The sequence below is a fragment of the Vanessa atalanta genome, chromosome 28 (assembly GCF_905147765.1).
Source record: "Vanessa atalanta chromosome 28, ilVanAtal1.2, whole genome shotgun sequence".
In the NCBI taxonomy this organism is placed as follows: Eukaryota; Metazoa; Arthropoda; class Insecta; order Lepidoptera; family Nymphalidae; genus Vanessa; species Vanessa atalanta.
Genome location: NC_061898.1, coordinates 2,409,023 through 2,425,815, shown reverse-complemented (window position 1 = coordinate 2,425,815; position 16,793 = coordinate 2,409,023). Strand labels below are relative to the sequence as shown.

The 16,793-nt window shown below is 31.9% G+C and overlaps 1 protein-coding gene across 3 annotated transcripts in view; it reads right to left on the bottom strand.

The window, feature by feature from the left end:
- Positions 1–13,037: 13,037 nt before the first annotated feature.
- The window catches only part of LOC125074600 (single-minded homolog 1), a 59,843-nt gene continuing 56,087 nt past the window's right edge, over positions 13,038–16,793 (bottom strand). For all 3 annotated transcript variants that reach the window (XM_047685956.1, XM_047685955.1, XM_047685957.1), the window contains exon 9: positions 13,038–16,666. In XM_047685956.1, coding sequence (XP_047541912.1) covers positions 16,090–16,666 — 577 coding nt within the window. In that variant the 3' untranslated portion in view covers positions 13,038–16,089. The remainder of the gene's footprint in view (positions 16,667–16,793) is intronic.

The following is a 16,793-nucleotide window of genomic DNA, read 5'->3' as shown; positions in this document are numbered from 1 at the left end:
TTAATTTGGGCTCAAGCAAAGGGGTACGTCGCCAGGAACAATAAAACTTTTAAAATAAATGACGTGAAAAAATTATTTGAAGAAGGCCTGAAGGAAGTGACACCTGAAAATTGGAGACAGTGCATCAACCATGCCATAAAAGTCGAAGACAAAATGTGTCAACTCGACCACATCATAGACGAATATGTGGATTCATTTGTTATAAATGTAACTGATTCCGATTCCAATTCTGAGTATACCGATTCAGAATCGGAGTCGGAATCAATAACAACCGTAATGAATAAAAACGTATAAAATTACTTGTATTTTCCTGACCTTTTAGTGTTAATTCCTCTGAACCTCTTTATACATTTTTTCCCAGCTTTGTAATAATATTGTAGTGAGAAATTTTAATACACTGGTAAGGTCCATATTTCTAAAATCGTATTATTTAATACGGTATGTATTAAATTACAATAAAAAAAAACGCTTTGATACCTAATAAAATAAAGCATGACTAAATGTCGAAGTCTATTGATTGCCGAACAGTATCAGTGACAGTTGCACTTGTTATTTTACTGACTGGAATTAGTAATAGTGCTTTAGTCGAAATTCCCAAAATTACAGTCAAGATTCTATCACATCACTATTTATTTGAGATTAAAAACCTGCAACACTGGAAATGTCATTTTACTGACTAGAATTAATAATTTTACTATATGTATAATGTTTTTTTTTTGTTGTACACATTGTAGTAAGTACTAACTACTAACAATTTGCGTTACAATTGACAACGCGGCTAATATAAAAAAAGCTCTTGTTGATATTCCGCAGAAACGTCACCACAGTTGTGCGCCTCATACTTTGAACTTGTCACTTTTTTCGATTAGAATCCATAATTTACGACCTCAAAATAAGAATATTAAACGCATCAAATATGTTGCGGAATAATTTGACTAGTTCGGTAGTTAAGTCACAACTTAGAAAAAGAATGCGACTTTGCGTACACAATAGGGGAAGTCACTTCGAGCAAGAACTTTTAATTAAATAGTTTAATTTTAGGCCTAATTATAAAATGTCTTAATTGTAACTTAGCTACTGACTTGTTTCTGTCAAGAGGGCCTTCACCGGAACTCATTTTCTTATTAAAATTGGGATGATGGACGTGGCAAAATAAATGATCAACTCCGAGGTAGGTACGATCAACGTAATTTAATCGGTATGAAATTGTACGATGATTAGGTAATTAGGAATCACTTCGACACAAAATCAATTTAAAAATTAAATAGCGATTCGTCACAAGCGTTTAAATTTTGCTTCAGAAGTAAAATTAGTTTGGAAAATCGAGTAAAAATACAACTTTTCCATGAACAAGATAAATCGCAAATACAAATCGCTAAGTTCGTGAAACGTTCGCGTTGCGTCGGTCAATCCGTCATCAAACGGTTTGTTTAGACTGGCAGTCACACTAGTAACCAAGAACAGGCAGAAAACGTGTGACTTCGAAACGCGAGGAAAGAAAATTAATACGCGAATCTATGAAAGATCGGAAGAAAACATCATCAGAGCTTGCTGCTACTTAGTCCGAAGAAGCTGGAAAGCCGATAGGTGCTCGGACCGCCAGAAGAAGACTTCAAGAAGCGGGCTTAAAAAGATGCAAAGCCAGGAAGAAGCCGTGTATTTCAGAAGCTAAAAAAGAAAACGGCTTGAATGGGCTCTACTGCATCAACATTTGTGTCACTCATTGTAAAAGTGGTGTAACTCCAGATTTAAAAAAAATGTATTTTTTTGTTGGATTAACCCTTAAATTGGCAGTGTATGTACTGGCATACATTAACTTTGTAAAAATATTTGACATAGTATAATAAAAATGTCTGTGTCACAAATCATTTTAATTCATTGCAATACTAATTATTTTTATAAGGAAAAATAAAACACGTCTCTGGCAACACTTATTTTGACATTCGGTCTCGAAAATGGCGGCCCGGCGTAGCTCATCTGTGTTGACTAAGGTATTTATATTATTTTAACTTGGTTTGACATGGTTTGTGGTGTTTTTATGAACTATATTTTATGCATAACAGTATAATCGAATGGATTTGATATGTTTTTGTGTATGGTGACTTTGTGTTTTGAGTTTATTTTGGTCGGTAAACTGATGTATGCTGTGGCATACATTGCCAAATTCGTAATGAAAGACCCTTCGTTTTATCTGTATGACACAGCATACATTGCCAAGTTTGTAATGAAATGCTTTATTTGTAATTTGCAAGATACCGCATGTATTTGTGATTTGGGATTGCTTTTTATTTTTGGTTGAAGCATGTTTTTTTGTTTCTTTGTTGCCAGCAAACGCTACTAACTCGAGGTGGTAGAATATTAGCTCTTGTGCCTGCTGAAAATGCACCCTCTGACGATAGCGAGCGCTCAGATGTCGAAGAGGAATTTCGTGTACGCACCCCGCTTTCTTCATTTTCTTCTCCAGCACCTTCTATTCATTCTTCCTTGGAAAGACTAAACATTGTAGATGATGACGAACATTACAACAGCGACAATGTTCCACTTACGCCTATTTTTCAAACAGTATATTCAAGTCCGTCTTTAGAACCAAATTGCAATAAAGTACCGGTGCTGAGTGATATTCCGTCACTCCCAACAACTCCTCTTACTCCAGTAAATCCACCAAATCCAAAAACCAGATCCCGACGTCGTCAGCCCACCGTTCCTGTCCTGAAAAGACCGAGACTAATGAAAAAATTTACTTTGAACTATCAGTGGAAAAAAGCCGTTTTTCGACACAGAGCTATTATAGAAGAAGACTCCAATTATACAGATGTTCCGGATATATCAGCGATGGATTATTTTTATAAATTTTTTTCGCCAGAAATTCTAACAGATATCGTAGAGCAAACAAATTCTTACTCAATAGGAAACACTGGACGTTCACTTGGTTTGACGGAAGATGAGCTTCGCGATTTTCTAGCCATACATATTATAATGGGGGTCGTGAATATGCCAGCATATACGGACTTTTGGAGTTTACGATACAGGTATAACTTAGTAGCAGATTTGATGACACTAAAACGATATGAACAAATACGTCGCAATTTGCACTTCGTTGACAATAATATACAGGATTCCGACCGATATTACAAAGTGAGGCCATTTGTGCAGAAAGTAAGACAAAATTGTCTAGCACAGGAAAATGAACGGAAGTTTAGTATAGACGAGATGATGATTCCGTATAAAGGAACCAAAGCTGGAAAACGCCGTCAATATATGAAGGACAAACCCAACAAGTGGGGTTTCAAAAATTATGTCCGCGCCGGAGTCTCAGGCATGGTATATGATTTTCTTCTTTATGGTGGCGAAGATACATTCAGATTTTACACGTTTTCAGATAAGGAAGCTTCTATAGGTTTCGGAGGACGAATTGTAATCGCTTTATGTCAAAGCATAAAATTCAAACCGGCTTTTGTTTTCTGTGACAATTTTTTTTCCTGCCCTGAGCTGTTTTACATTCTACGCGAAGAATACGGTATATTTGGTTTGGGGACTATAAGAAACAATAGACTTAGAGGAGCAGAAAAAGTGTTGCCTTCAGAGAAAGAGATGAAAAAGAAGCCTAGAGGAAGTTATTCACAAGTAGTGTGCAACAAAAATAGATTATCGGTAGTGAGATGGAACGATAACAAACCTGTTACCCTAATTAGTTCATATGTAGGCGTAGAACCTGTCGAAAAAATGAAAAGATACTGTAAGGAGACAAAAAGCAAAATCGATGTCGACTGTCCCCAAATAGTCAAGGAGTATAATAAACATATGGGGGGAGTCGACTTAGCCGACATGCTTATATCTCTCTATAAAACACCATTTAAAAGTAGGCGTTGGTACATAGGTATTTTTGTTCAAATACTTGACATATGCATAAATAATGCCTGGCTTTTATATAGGCGGGATCAAGCTCAATCAAGCAAGCAATATATACCTCTAAAAGATTTTAGGTACGAAATATACGAAGGCCTGAAAAAATTTGGTCGTGCTGATAAAAATGACAAAGCCAGAAAAGGTGTGCCATCAGCTAACCCAGTGGAATCGTTACGATACGATGCCATTGGTCATTTTATGATAATGACCACTCAAGGCAGGTGCAAGCTATGTCAGAAGCTTACCACTGTATTGTGCATGAAATGCAAAGTGCGGCTATGTTTCGTAACAGGGAAGAATCCCAGAAACTGTCAATTATATTACCATGTAAAGGCGTAAATTAGTCATTTCAGTTCAATAAACGTTTATACTATTATTATCTTTTGTATTTTTTTTGCTATTCCTGCTCCTGGATAAACTCCCGTCGAAATTTCATAAGTTTTAGGACTCACTTCCGTCGGTATTTCATTAGTCACTGCACTTGGCAATGTATATCCCAGCATACACGACTTTGATCCCTTGGTTTTCTATTCACTTGGCAATGTATGCTGTGTCATACATGAGTTTTCAGGAAAACTGAAACGCAAAGATATTTTTCGTATTTTTTTGTAATGCCTTAAAACGTTTTAAACCCGATTTCAATAAAAAAAATCGGTTTATGTAAAAAAAAAAAAATCTGCCAAATTAAGGGTTAAATCACATTTATTAATACCTGTCACTATAAAAGTAAAAACAACTCCATAGTATCTACCATAGTGCAATAGATGGCGCTACTTGTTTTTATAGGGAACAATGACGGCAAAATATTCATTATAAAAGTGAAGTAAATCACATGTCACTTTAATAGTGAAGTAAGTACGTTGATTCACTTCTACTGTAACACGTTATATCGAAAAAAAAACCCAACCAAATCTTCAACTTGAACCTGGGCCATCTAGATCTAGGAAAAGGTCACTTAACATAGAAAATTGGGCAGTTAATAAAAGAAAGATGCTACGTAACAGTGGAAAACATTATTTGACAAAAACCGGTGTAAGAATAAATGAAAAGAAGTTCGAAAATGTTGACTGCGGGTGTCCTAAAAAATGTTCTACAGTATTTACCGTAAATGAAAGGCAAAATATATTTGACTCATTTTGGAATTTAAAAGATTTTACTTTGCAAAATTCGTATCTATATGCATTGATTCAGAAAACTACAGTAAACAGAAAACGCCCAAAAGATCAATCACGTGCAGGGAAAATGTCTAGTAACAAAACACAGTTAGTGTGTAAGAAATATTTCCTAAAAACGTTTCAAATTAGTGATGGGAGGTTGTATCGCTGTATTTCGAAAGATGATGTCTCTCAATGTAAGGATAAGCGTGGTACAACTAGTTCGCGAAAACTTGATGATTCCGATATCGTTGCCCATATTCAAAGTTTTCCTGCTTATCAAAGCCATTATACACGAAAAAATAATCCCAACAGAAAATATTTAAATCCTGGACTAACTATACGTAAGATGTATGATCTTTATAAAGAAAAATGTCAGACTGAAATGATTGAACCTAAGAAATTAAAATATTATATGAAAATATTTAACACCAAGTTTAATCTCCGTTTTAAAACACCGCGACAAGACACATGCAAGACTTGTGACGACTTAAATTTGAAAATACAAGGAACCGATGATGAAAATATTAAGAAACAGTTTAAGGTTCAAATAGAACTTCATCAACGAAAAGCAGAATCAGCTAGAGAAAACCTTCAGATAGATTCTAAAAAAGTTGATGAAGCATACATTCTTACTTTTGATCTACAGAAAGCTTTAGCCTACCCGAAATTAAGTACCTCAGTAGCATACTATAAAAGAAATCTTTATTTATACAATTTTGGAATACATTTGGAATAAATTGGTTTTAATAATAATACAGCATACATGAATGTCTGGGATGAAGTTGAAGGTGGGAGAGGTTCTCAAGATATTGCTGTATGTCTGTATAAACATTTAAAAAGTCATGCGGCACTACATAAGCACGTTATAATGTATTCAGATTCTTGTACAGGACAAAATAGGAACATCAAGACAACCCTTTCTCTTTTAAAACTTGTACAAGATTCTGATACTAATATTGACACGATAGACCACAAGTTTTTGGTTTCAGGACATTCATACCTTCCCAATGACGGAGTATTTGGAATAATAGAAAGTGCTAGCCGCCGTTATGGACAAATTTATGGCCCAAACCAGTGGATCGAAATAATAAAAACAGCAAAACGCAAGGAACCTTACTTTGTTGTTACAGAAATGAAAAATCCTGGATTTTTAAGCACTGCTGCCCTAGAAAAAGCTATTACTAATAGAAAAAAAAAACAACTTGTGGCTACAAGTTCAACTGGCTTAATATTAGATGGCTAAGATTTGAAAAAAATAATCCTTTTTTTCAAATCTTAGAGTTTCAATTTAAAGAAACATTGAATGCCGACATCCCCTTTTATAAAGTGAATTTGCATAAAAATAAACAAGGACGACAGCCCTACTTGTACAATATTCGACAAGACCCACTTTATACATCACGAAGACCAACGCAAAGATGAAAGACATGCTTGATCTTTTGCCGTATATTCCACCAATTTACCACCATTACTATAAAAACCTTCCCGTGGATATGCCAACTCGTTCAAGCACACGAAATGCCGATGAGCGTTCATCCGACGACGAAATTACTTACGACTAATAGAAAAATGTCAGTATAATAGTGAAGTAAGTCCAAAAAAATAAATTTAAGTGCATTTATTAAGTTAGTTATTGTATTGTTTTCTAAATTACTAAAATTATTATAAACTTTACTTTGTAATGAACAATTAAAAATAGAAAAAACTACCTAAATACTTTTATTTATTTTCTTATACATTAATTTGCAAAAGGCTAATTATCTCAATACTAATTAATATGGAGATAATTCACTTTTACAATAAACGACACAAATATCAAAATAAAACTTGAACAAAACATGTTATACACACAAGATTAAAACTTTAGTATTAAAGTGATTAATATATCTAAAACCTTCTCCCCTTTAAAAATTAATAGATGAAAAAACAAATCAACACATAACATAACATTATTCTTAAGATAAAACAAATTATTTAAATATATTCTGAGCTTTATGTTGCTTAGCAATTTCTTTGGCTCTACGAAAAGATCTCGGGGATGTAGGTTTTGCAATGTTTACATTATCATTTGAAATATTCAAATCTTTAGGTACAGGCAAATCTTCTGGAATGCCTTTCATTAGAACCATTCTAGTAATATTGTCAGCTGGTAAACTAGCTTAATATTATCGGAGCTCAAAGTATGGTTTTAAAAAAAATATTTGCCACTTGAGCTAAAGAGAACTGGATTTCGATTTCGTTGCTATTAACATTCTTAGCCCCTTCATTTACTATTAAGTCAATTATGTATTGACTGAATTTAAATGCTTGAATTTACCTGCAGCTGGGTCACCGACTTCTCGAGAGACATTGACAATGAAATTACCTTTATCATCATCATCATAAACTTTTGGGGCCATCAATAAAAGACTAAATAACATAAACAACTGTTTTCTTTAAAGAGGAATCAGGAGTACAGGAGGCCTTATCACCGGAACACCTGCAATTGGAAGATTTCAAAGGATCAAATTGTACCTCGGGCCATTTGCAGTTTCATGGGAAGGATCGATATCCATTATTTACTATCTACTGTAACTTAGTAACTAATATACTACAACTACAATAATATGATTATAAAAACACAGATATCTCATTAAAACATGTGTCATTCAAAACTAATCTAAGCAGATTATATTTAGGCTAGAATAAAACTTTAAGTTTGTATTCTGTTTATAATTTAAATATCACTAGTATAAGATACATTTAAATTTACCGTTAAATTTCTATTATAAAACCTCACACAATGATCAAATAAAAAAAAAATGTTAGCAATAAATTGAAAAAAATGACATCCGTATCTTTTTTTTTTATGTCATACATGGCAAAGGCGGCTCACCTGATGGAAAGTGACCACCGCCCATGGACATCTACAACACCTGGGGGCTTGCAGGTGCATTGCCAGCCTTTCAGGAAGGAAAATATATATCTTTTATTTCTTAAGCTTATAGCCGTAATAAGCAACATAGTATTTTTTTTAGTAATTACTTAGGGGTTATTAACTAAAATTAGTATCAAAGTTCATAGTCTAATTAATAAATAATTAATTTATAAGAATTCAAATACAATAATACATCTATTAACAAACACACATACGTTAATAAAGTTGTACGGTATCTTACCTTTTAGTAGGCAGTTTTAATAGCTTAAATGTATATTACAATCACAGTTTTAATCAAAACAGCAATGAGTATTTAAGAATAAAAATTAAAGATTTATTCAAAGTTCAAATGTAAAAAAAAAATTGACAGCGTGCAGTAATAATGACTGCAGGTGAATGGCGTTAACCGTCATTGTCAATCAAATAACAAATAGCGTGTCTCACTAAGCATTTAACCTAATACAAAAAAAATGTTTAATTAATAAACTTAATCTTAATTTTAAGTTTCTAATTTTCATTTGATTTTTACTGTTTGGTATTATTTTTTCACATTTTATCGTGATTGTATTTAAATATTTTTTGCTGAATAGTGCAAGTAATAGTTGCTGTGGTCTATAATTGAAGTAGCACACAACTTGTATTGTATAATTTTAAGAATATGTATTTAGTGTGTATCCTTTGTTGGTAACTCATAAATTAAATAATTAAATAGCAAACCAAATACGAACCAAAAGCGAAATATAGTAGCAGCACTGTACTATAGCCGAAGTAAGCGCTCTCTTGTATAGTATAGTATAGTAGTATATAGTGAGATTATAAAATCGTCTATATTAATCTATAGTAATTTTATAAATACGAAAGTATCTCTGTCTGTCAGTCTGTTTGTCACGCTTTGATGGGTATTACTGAATGTGATGAAATTTGGTCTGAAGCGAGCTAATACAATAAAAGACATACATAGACTACTTTTTATACCTGAAACCTACGACTAAAAAATGTTACTCATCCGGCAACATTCGCCTGTAATGTAAAAATCTCGCCTGCTGTCATGTCAGTTGTTTTTACAATGTAATGCTCGATTTTAAGTTTTTATTGGTGTAATGTTACAAGTTGTACAATTACATGTTGCACACTGTAATGTTACAATACAGGCGAATGTTTTGGGTAAGAAGAGTCATAAACGTCTTTTGTAATATGTTTGAATCATATTTTCACTTTTGGCTCTATAAATAATTTTGAAAATTCAATTAAAATTTTAAAAAATCAACACTTCAAACTTTTTTATATAAACTCGACTATTGGACGATAGATGGCGGTAAGACATTTTTTTTTATAACATTCCGCAATATATGGTAGTAATGGAATAAAATAAAACTAAACATAATATAGAAATAACATATGTTAAAAAATATATATATATTTATTTGTTAATCTACACATGAAGGCCCCATTATTATTTTTATATTATTTAAATTAGGAGTTTAATAAACTGAATATAATTTATAAATAACAGTAATAAAATTAAATTTATTATTTAATGTATATTAAGCGCCATCTAGCAGGCTAGCTTTTAACTATCAAGCGGCAGTAAGCAGTTTCAAATCTTTTCTGGCACGAATTTAGTAAAATAAATGTTTAAATAGTCATATGTAATGTTATTCATATAATACCAATACGTCATGTATAATTTAAATTTAGATCAATATTGTCGCGACATTTTTTATTGGATAGGATAGATAGAATTCATATAAGTACATTTATATTGTAAAAGTTGAGCGAAAATCTCTTGACTAAGTGAAATTACTATTCCCTCAAACTATTAGTAATGATAAAACATTTAAATGTGTGAAATAAATATTTCATCGTAATATTGACAAAATTTAATTTTAATTAATCTTCAACATTTTAAATTACATTACTTTGACTATTGGACAAAAGATGGCAGTAAGATAATTTAGTATCTTCCTCAATAGATGGCAGTAGTAGGATAAGAAGTAAACTATTTACAGTTCCTTCGCGATGAACACGTAACTGGCTGAGATATATTCTACTGCCAAGCAGCGATATTCAGTTTTGTTGTGTATCGGGCTATCGGGTTGAAGGGTGAGTGAGCCAGTGTAACTACAGGTAAGACATAACATCTTAGTTCAAAAGCTTAGTGGCGTATTGTTGTTTAAGGAATGGTCACTATTTCTTATGGTGTACATTTCTAAGGCGATGACCTATATTTATATCTTAAAAAAATATATCTACTTGGACAAGAAATACATATATTACATTTGGAATAATGTTATGACAAAATTAAATAATAAATTAATCGTAGGTACGTGTTCCACATGTGGGTGAGGGCCTCCAGTGTTTTTGTATGTAGTATTATTTATTTATTATTATTATAAATCTATCCGCTCAGGAAGGCGCTCCCCTCTACACTAAATTATGGGCGTGCATTAGTACGAATGATGCTGTTTCAGCGTTGTAGATCTATCGATAGTTGACCTCGAAAACTATTAAGAATAACGATAGTACTATCGATACTATCGATACTATCGATAGCTCTCCGTAAGCTATTGGTAGCAGCGATACTATCGATAGATTAGGTTAAAAGTAATGGTGTTTGCAATACTATCGATAGTGGACTATCGATATGCAACACTAGTTACGAGTAACGTTCTTTGTCTCAGTGTGCGTAGACCACTTAGAGTAAGACAACAAAAATTTACAAATTAAATTATTTTTGTTAAGTTTATTTTATGAAAACGCAGATGATTTAATATGTATACACCTTCGTGAGTGTATATAGATTAATAGTCAGGACTGGACCGTATTCGAAATATGAAAAGGTATTTCATAGTTGCTAAGAAATATGACGAAGTGGCTTGTCCCGGCTTGTTTTTAAAAAACATGACGTCAGTATTTCTGCCGTCACGAATGTCAGGGTTTGGATTTGTATCCATCCTCGAAGGTGTGAAATTAAACTCAGGAAATATTCTTCTCTGATTAATTCCTAACTGAGAAGGTCCGATCGCTCCAACGGCTCGTACAAGCCTCCCGATACCGGCAGGCGTTCGGCCTTTTATAACTAAATTAGGTGGGGGCACTATTCACTCAAGATAACAACTATTTATGGACGGTAAAATATTTCAGATAATTTAACATCTTAAAATTCACTAAATATTATTAATTTAATAAACAAACAGCTTTCAATTTTTAAAATAATTAAAATAATTATTTCCGGGCACGTGGTTTTCTTAAATATGTGATTTTCCGCCGACATATATAATTTATAATCTGTATTTTAATACCTAACTTAAATTAACTCTGATGTATTTTCTTTAGATTGAATACCTAATTAAATACGTAGTTGATTTCAATTAAATTCGGATGGACCGAACGAAACGTTTTAGTGAAGTAATAAAAACGAATAGAAACTCGATCTGTTTGTTCCAGAGATAACCTAACACAAACAAACAAATAAAACAATACAGCTTCAATATATTAATATTGATGTAATAATTTCATAGCCTATTCCAATGGAAGTAGAAAAAAAGCTAAACAATCCTTAGATTTACGTATTTCATGCGATTCGCTAATAACTCAACTATATTCTGCACTACTAAGAGTTTATGATAAATATATCTTTATTTATAATACGACACTATTACACTTAACTACTTATATCCACTTTAATTTCACTTCTAAATATCGATAGTTTCGTCGACATTAAAAACGTATTTTTTCGCAAATACATAGTGAATATCTGAGCAGAGATGGCCCAGTGAAGGAAAACATCGTGAGGACACCTGCATGTGTCAACGAAATTCTGCCACATGTGTATTCCACCAACCCACATTGGAGCAGCGTGGTGGAATATGCTCCTAAACCTTCTCCTCAAAGGGAGAGGAGGCCTTAGCCCAGCAGTGGGAAATTTACGGGCTGCTAATGTAATGATGTAATGAATATCATGATTTCGCCTCAATTTGCTGTTAAAGTTAAATGTTGCTTATTTTAGTGTGGCATATCGATAGTACCTGAATATCTTTCGACGTCAATTGAAGATAGTTCTGCAAAGCTGGTTTATTTGGCTTTTCTCCTCTTATGGTTGTAATAGGTTTTAGACTATAGAGATATCTGTTTAATAACATCCGTATCCGTGAATAGTCCGCCGTGGTTGAAATTTGTTAAGAAAAAAAGTATATTATAGTATATAATTAAATAAAAAGTATATATGGTTTTATATTATTTATTCATTCGTATCATAAATAATATGTTTGGATTATCACAATTTGTTCAATATTCGCCAAATGCATTACAATTCTTAATACTGTTGGAAATTTCGAGATTCAATCGTTCACAGATAAGTAATAAATTAATAACTAACCTTATTTGTTATAAAAAAAATGTACTTTTACATTAAAATTAAACTAAACAATGCGAACACAAAAGGCAGTTGATCAGCTTACGGCGAGATTTACAAACGTATACACTGTTCCAATCGAAGGAGTAACAAATTTTTGATTTGTATATTCCACGCGATTTTCAAATAGCTTCACTAACAGTTCTTGATAAAGATATCTTTATAATACAGCACTATTTCACTATAAACATGCATCCATTTTAATTTTACTATCGAAAATAATAACGTCGTTGACAATTGACATTTAAAACGCGCCTTTTCTTGAAACTGAATACCACAGATTATTAAAGATTTTATTCAATTATATCGTGTCAATTAAATGTCAAAGTTGTCTTTACTCTTCTGGTTGGAACAGATTATACTTGACACAACGAAGCTGGCGTTTCACTACGGAATATAATATTAATAGGTCCCCTTTCGGCAAAAATAAAAGCCAAATAAAATAATAATTATAATAATATATAACGTTATTTAAATGACATAACATATATTTTCAATGAATATAGTTATATTATTAAATAACTCAAAATCAACGCAAACCCGATCATAATTCAAAAAGTAATATTGTCGATAATTAATAAGTAAGTATTAATATACCGTACCGTGTTGTGAGGAAGGTCTTGAGCATGGACGTGGAATAGAGGAATATGACGACCAAAGAAACAATGGATGGATTGTGAAAGACGATATGGCTGGATATGTTACTTGTGAGATGACGTCAGACAGGAGTGTGGAAGAAGACATGCTGCGCCGAGCCCAAGTAAAATTGGGATTAAGGCAGGAGGATGATGATGATACCGTGTAACCGTAAATCAATTTTCAACATTATACGAGAGATTTTTTTTTTTACAGAATCGACACGTTATTATTCCTACTAAACGAAACACTATGTTTTTTTTAAATGTTATTACGTACACATTTATTGGTTATCTCTATTTTTAAAAAGCATTAATTTCTTAGTTTCGTAAACAATCTGCCGACTATTCGTGACGGCCACTTCTTTTCCATAACCCCGTTTGCTATCAGTTTATATCCCGAGATATATATCTCATAGTAAAACTCCAGCTTACTGTGTTATTTATTCGACTTTTGTTCATAAAATATATATCTAGAATCATAATTGTAATGGATCTTACAAAATAGGACAGTTCCTACTAAGACCATTACGTTAAATGCAGCTTCGTCTTAAGCACAACAAGCGTAAACTTGCACTCTGGATTAACACGAGCCGGGTTATATATTTGATACGCTGGCGAATATTCGTGTCTGTTACATTAATATCATTTATACTAGAAGAGACTTGTATAACATGACAAATGAGCGTACTCTAAAATAAAAGCAATCTAAATAATACAATAAAAAATTGTTTTTTGACAATCAATAAGTATTTATATTAATATAATAAAAATGTGACTTAAACTTTGTTAATTGTATAAGTGAAAAAAAATTGATGGCTGTATATTTTAGTACCTATGTGAATGAAAATATAATTTCTTTTGTTTTAATTTTTTTTTACTCTTTCGATATAATTTTTATTTGTCTGGCATAAAAAACTTAGGTAATTGCAGGTTTACCAGATTATATAAAAATTACAAGTGTTAATTGCAATGTTCGTCTTGATGTACTTTTGACGCGAACAGTCTTAGTAGGTCCGTCTTAAAATCCAAAAACTAAAGTAAAATGATATTAATTCTACTTAGTTTATACTCTTAATTTATTTTTGTTTTATTACTAATCAATTTATGTATATTGTTGAAATAAAATAATGAAATATATTTCAATAATTAAAATTGAAATTACAAGATCTGTCCGAATGTGTTGTGGGTGCTTATGTTTTGTCGGGATTAAAAAAAGGTAATATTTTCATGTATGTACATTAAAGAGATAAAGAAGTATTTATATATTATAAAAATGAATTTGGCACGATGAGAGAAAAGATTTTGTAACAATTAATTGAAAAATGTATGCGATTTATTGTTCAATCGGTCAAATTATGACGTTCGCGGTGGTTATTCTTCCGACATACACCAAGTTTTTTTTGTGAAAAATATAAAGGCAAGAGTCCAAAAACTAAAAAGGATTTTTTTTCTGTAGTATTATGTACTATATTAAGTATATAAATTTGTTTAAACAACACTGCAATAATTACAACAAAGCTGAAATTGTTTTCTTCAGATTGAATAAAAACAATTGGTGAGACTATATTCTTTGATTATATATATCTAGACAGAGTGTCAACAAAAGAGCCAAATTTATTATCTTGGTGAGTGATAGCTACGCTTGACCCTAGCCGAACGTCATACTACTTTACCAGTGTGTGTACTTAGTAGCCAGTCGTTGACTACTATTTTTTTCGACGCGTTCTTCGCTTCGACAGTCTATCTATACATATAAATAATCAAAGACTATATTCTTGTCTATGGTATATAACTGAAGTATGTAAGAAACATATTCAATGAGTTTAGTGATTTTGTCTTCATAAATATGGTTAAAACGATTTTGTAATCAATTTTTTTAAATAAAATTTATTTGCCAGTAATCTCGTTTTTTCACACTTATTTATATATAAATAGCCCTAATGTGGCTAATTATATTATATATATGTATAATATAAAGCGATTAAACATTATATACATTTTTATCGACTAGTAGACTCCATACAATGGCACTTATTTCGTAATATTATAAAAAAAAACTAAACGAAATTGTATATGTTAATAATAACAATTTAAAAAACGAATACGTTTTTCCCGCGCTATTTTAGTTACGTAACAATTTGTTATTTTTATATGTTCTGTTTTCAAAAATTCGGATTCGGAAATAATACTACTATTATATGACTATTTAAAAGTGTGTTATCGATATGTATTTATGAACTAATTTTTTATTTTTATGGATATTTTGTAATTATAGCTTAATATAAATTATGCATGTATTTTAAATGTTATTACGAATTAAATTTAAAATAAAATGACTATGCTAGTTGTCATATTATCTGACGAAAGAAGCTCCTTTGAATACTTACTTAATTAAAAAGTATAAAACTAAAATTTAAAAAAAGAACTCATTAGGTATTTCTTAAGTGCTACATATTTACATTTCATACATATCACTATTATTGTCTCTAATTTGATATTTCGACGCGGCACCGCCATTATTTCTAATTACACAATAAATACAGACTAAAAATAATATTCTTTTTTTTAAACAAAGCAGGCATTTGTACCGCAAATTTTCGATCGAAAAAATTCTAATAATTAAAATTTAAATACAGAGTTCGAATTATTCTAAAAAAATCCATAGATATAATAAATAAAAAAATAATATGTTTATTTATAAATTAAAATAACAATAATTATTTACAATATTTACAATTCGTTATTTTAAAAATAGAATATCCTATTTAATGTCGTTTTATACGTTACGGTAGTTATCCAAGATGCCATTTTTGTTTATTATTGTTATTTTGGCGTACTTATTGAAACTAAACGTTTTTGGCGCGCTTGGAGTCAAGTTATATGCAACTGTCAATGTGTAACGAAAATTGAAACGTGAAACGTTAAAACGTATATAACGTAAAATGTAATATTTTTCTTAATAATAAATTGCATCTGTTTGGTTATCTGTCTGCAAATATTAATTTGTCTTTCTTCTATTTATGTATCCAGATTCCAGTACTGTTAGGCTTATATTATTCAATGCACAAATTCGTTTACGGCTCCGCCATGATGGAACTGTTGTGTGTTATCGACTATGACGCTCGTATACGCGCCTTCTTGCACCGATGGACTCGGTGTCATCTTGCCGAAGTTGCCGCCAAAATTCCCGTCAATCTGTCGGCCATTTTGTCCTTGACTATTATGACCGTAAAATGAAATTAAATTCGTGTAATTGTATTGATTAATTTCCGAACTCTCGATCGAGCTACAGGACGACGAACTTGCCGAGAATGGCCTCTGATTCTGTGGGTACGCGTAATTGTTAGGCACGACTTCCGGTTCCGTATAATTTTCGTAGAATAACTCTTGATAGCCACCGTTTTGGTATTCCTCGTGGTTCTCGTAAGGCGGGATGACGGGTAGAGTGTATTCTGGGTAGTTGTAGCCACTGGAGTCTGTGCTGAAGTCGTTCTCGTTTATGGCGTGGTTTATTTTGTCTGTGTGTCTGTGTGACATCTGGGGCGAAGTGGAGGGGACGTGTGGTACGTCGACGTGGTTCAGTTTAGGCGGGCCCTGGTCGATGTTTAATATGAGATTCTTCTCTTCTATATCACTGTAAAGAAACATAGACAGGTGTTGTAGAAAAAAAAATTATTCGAATTTTCGGAAAACACCGTCAGAAATTTCAATTTAAACAAAAAATAACTCGAATAGAAGGAGATAAAGTACAAATTACAGTA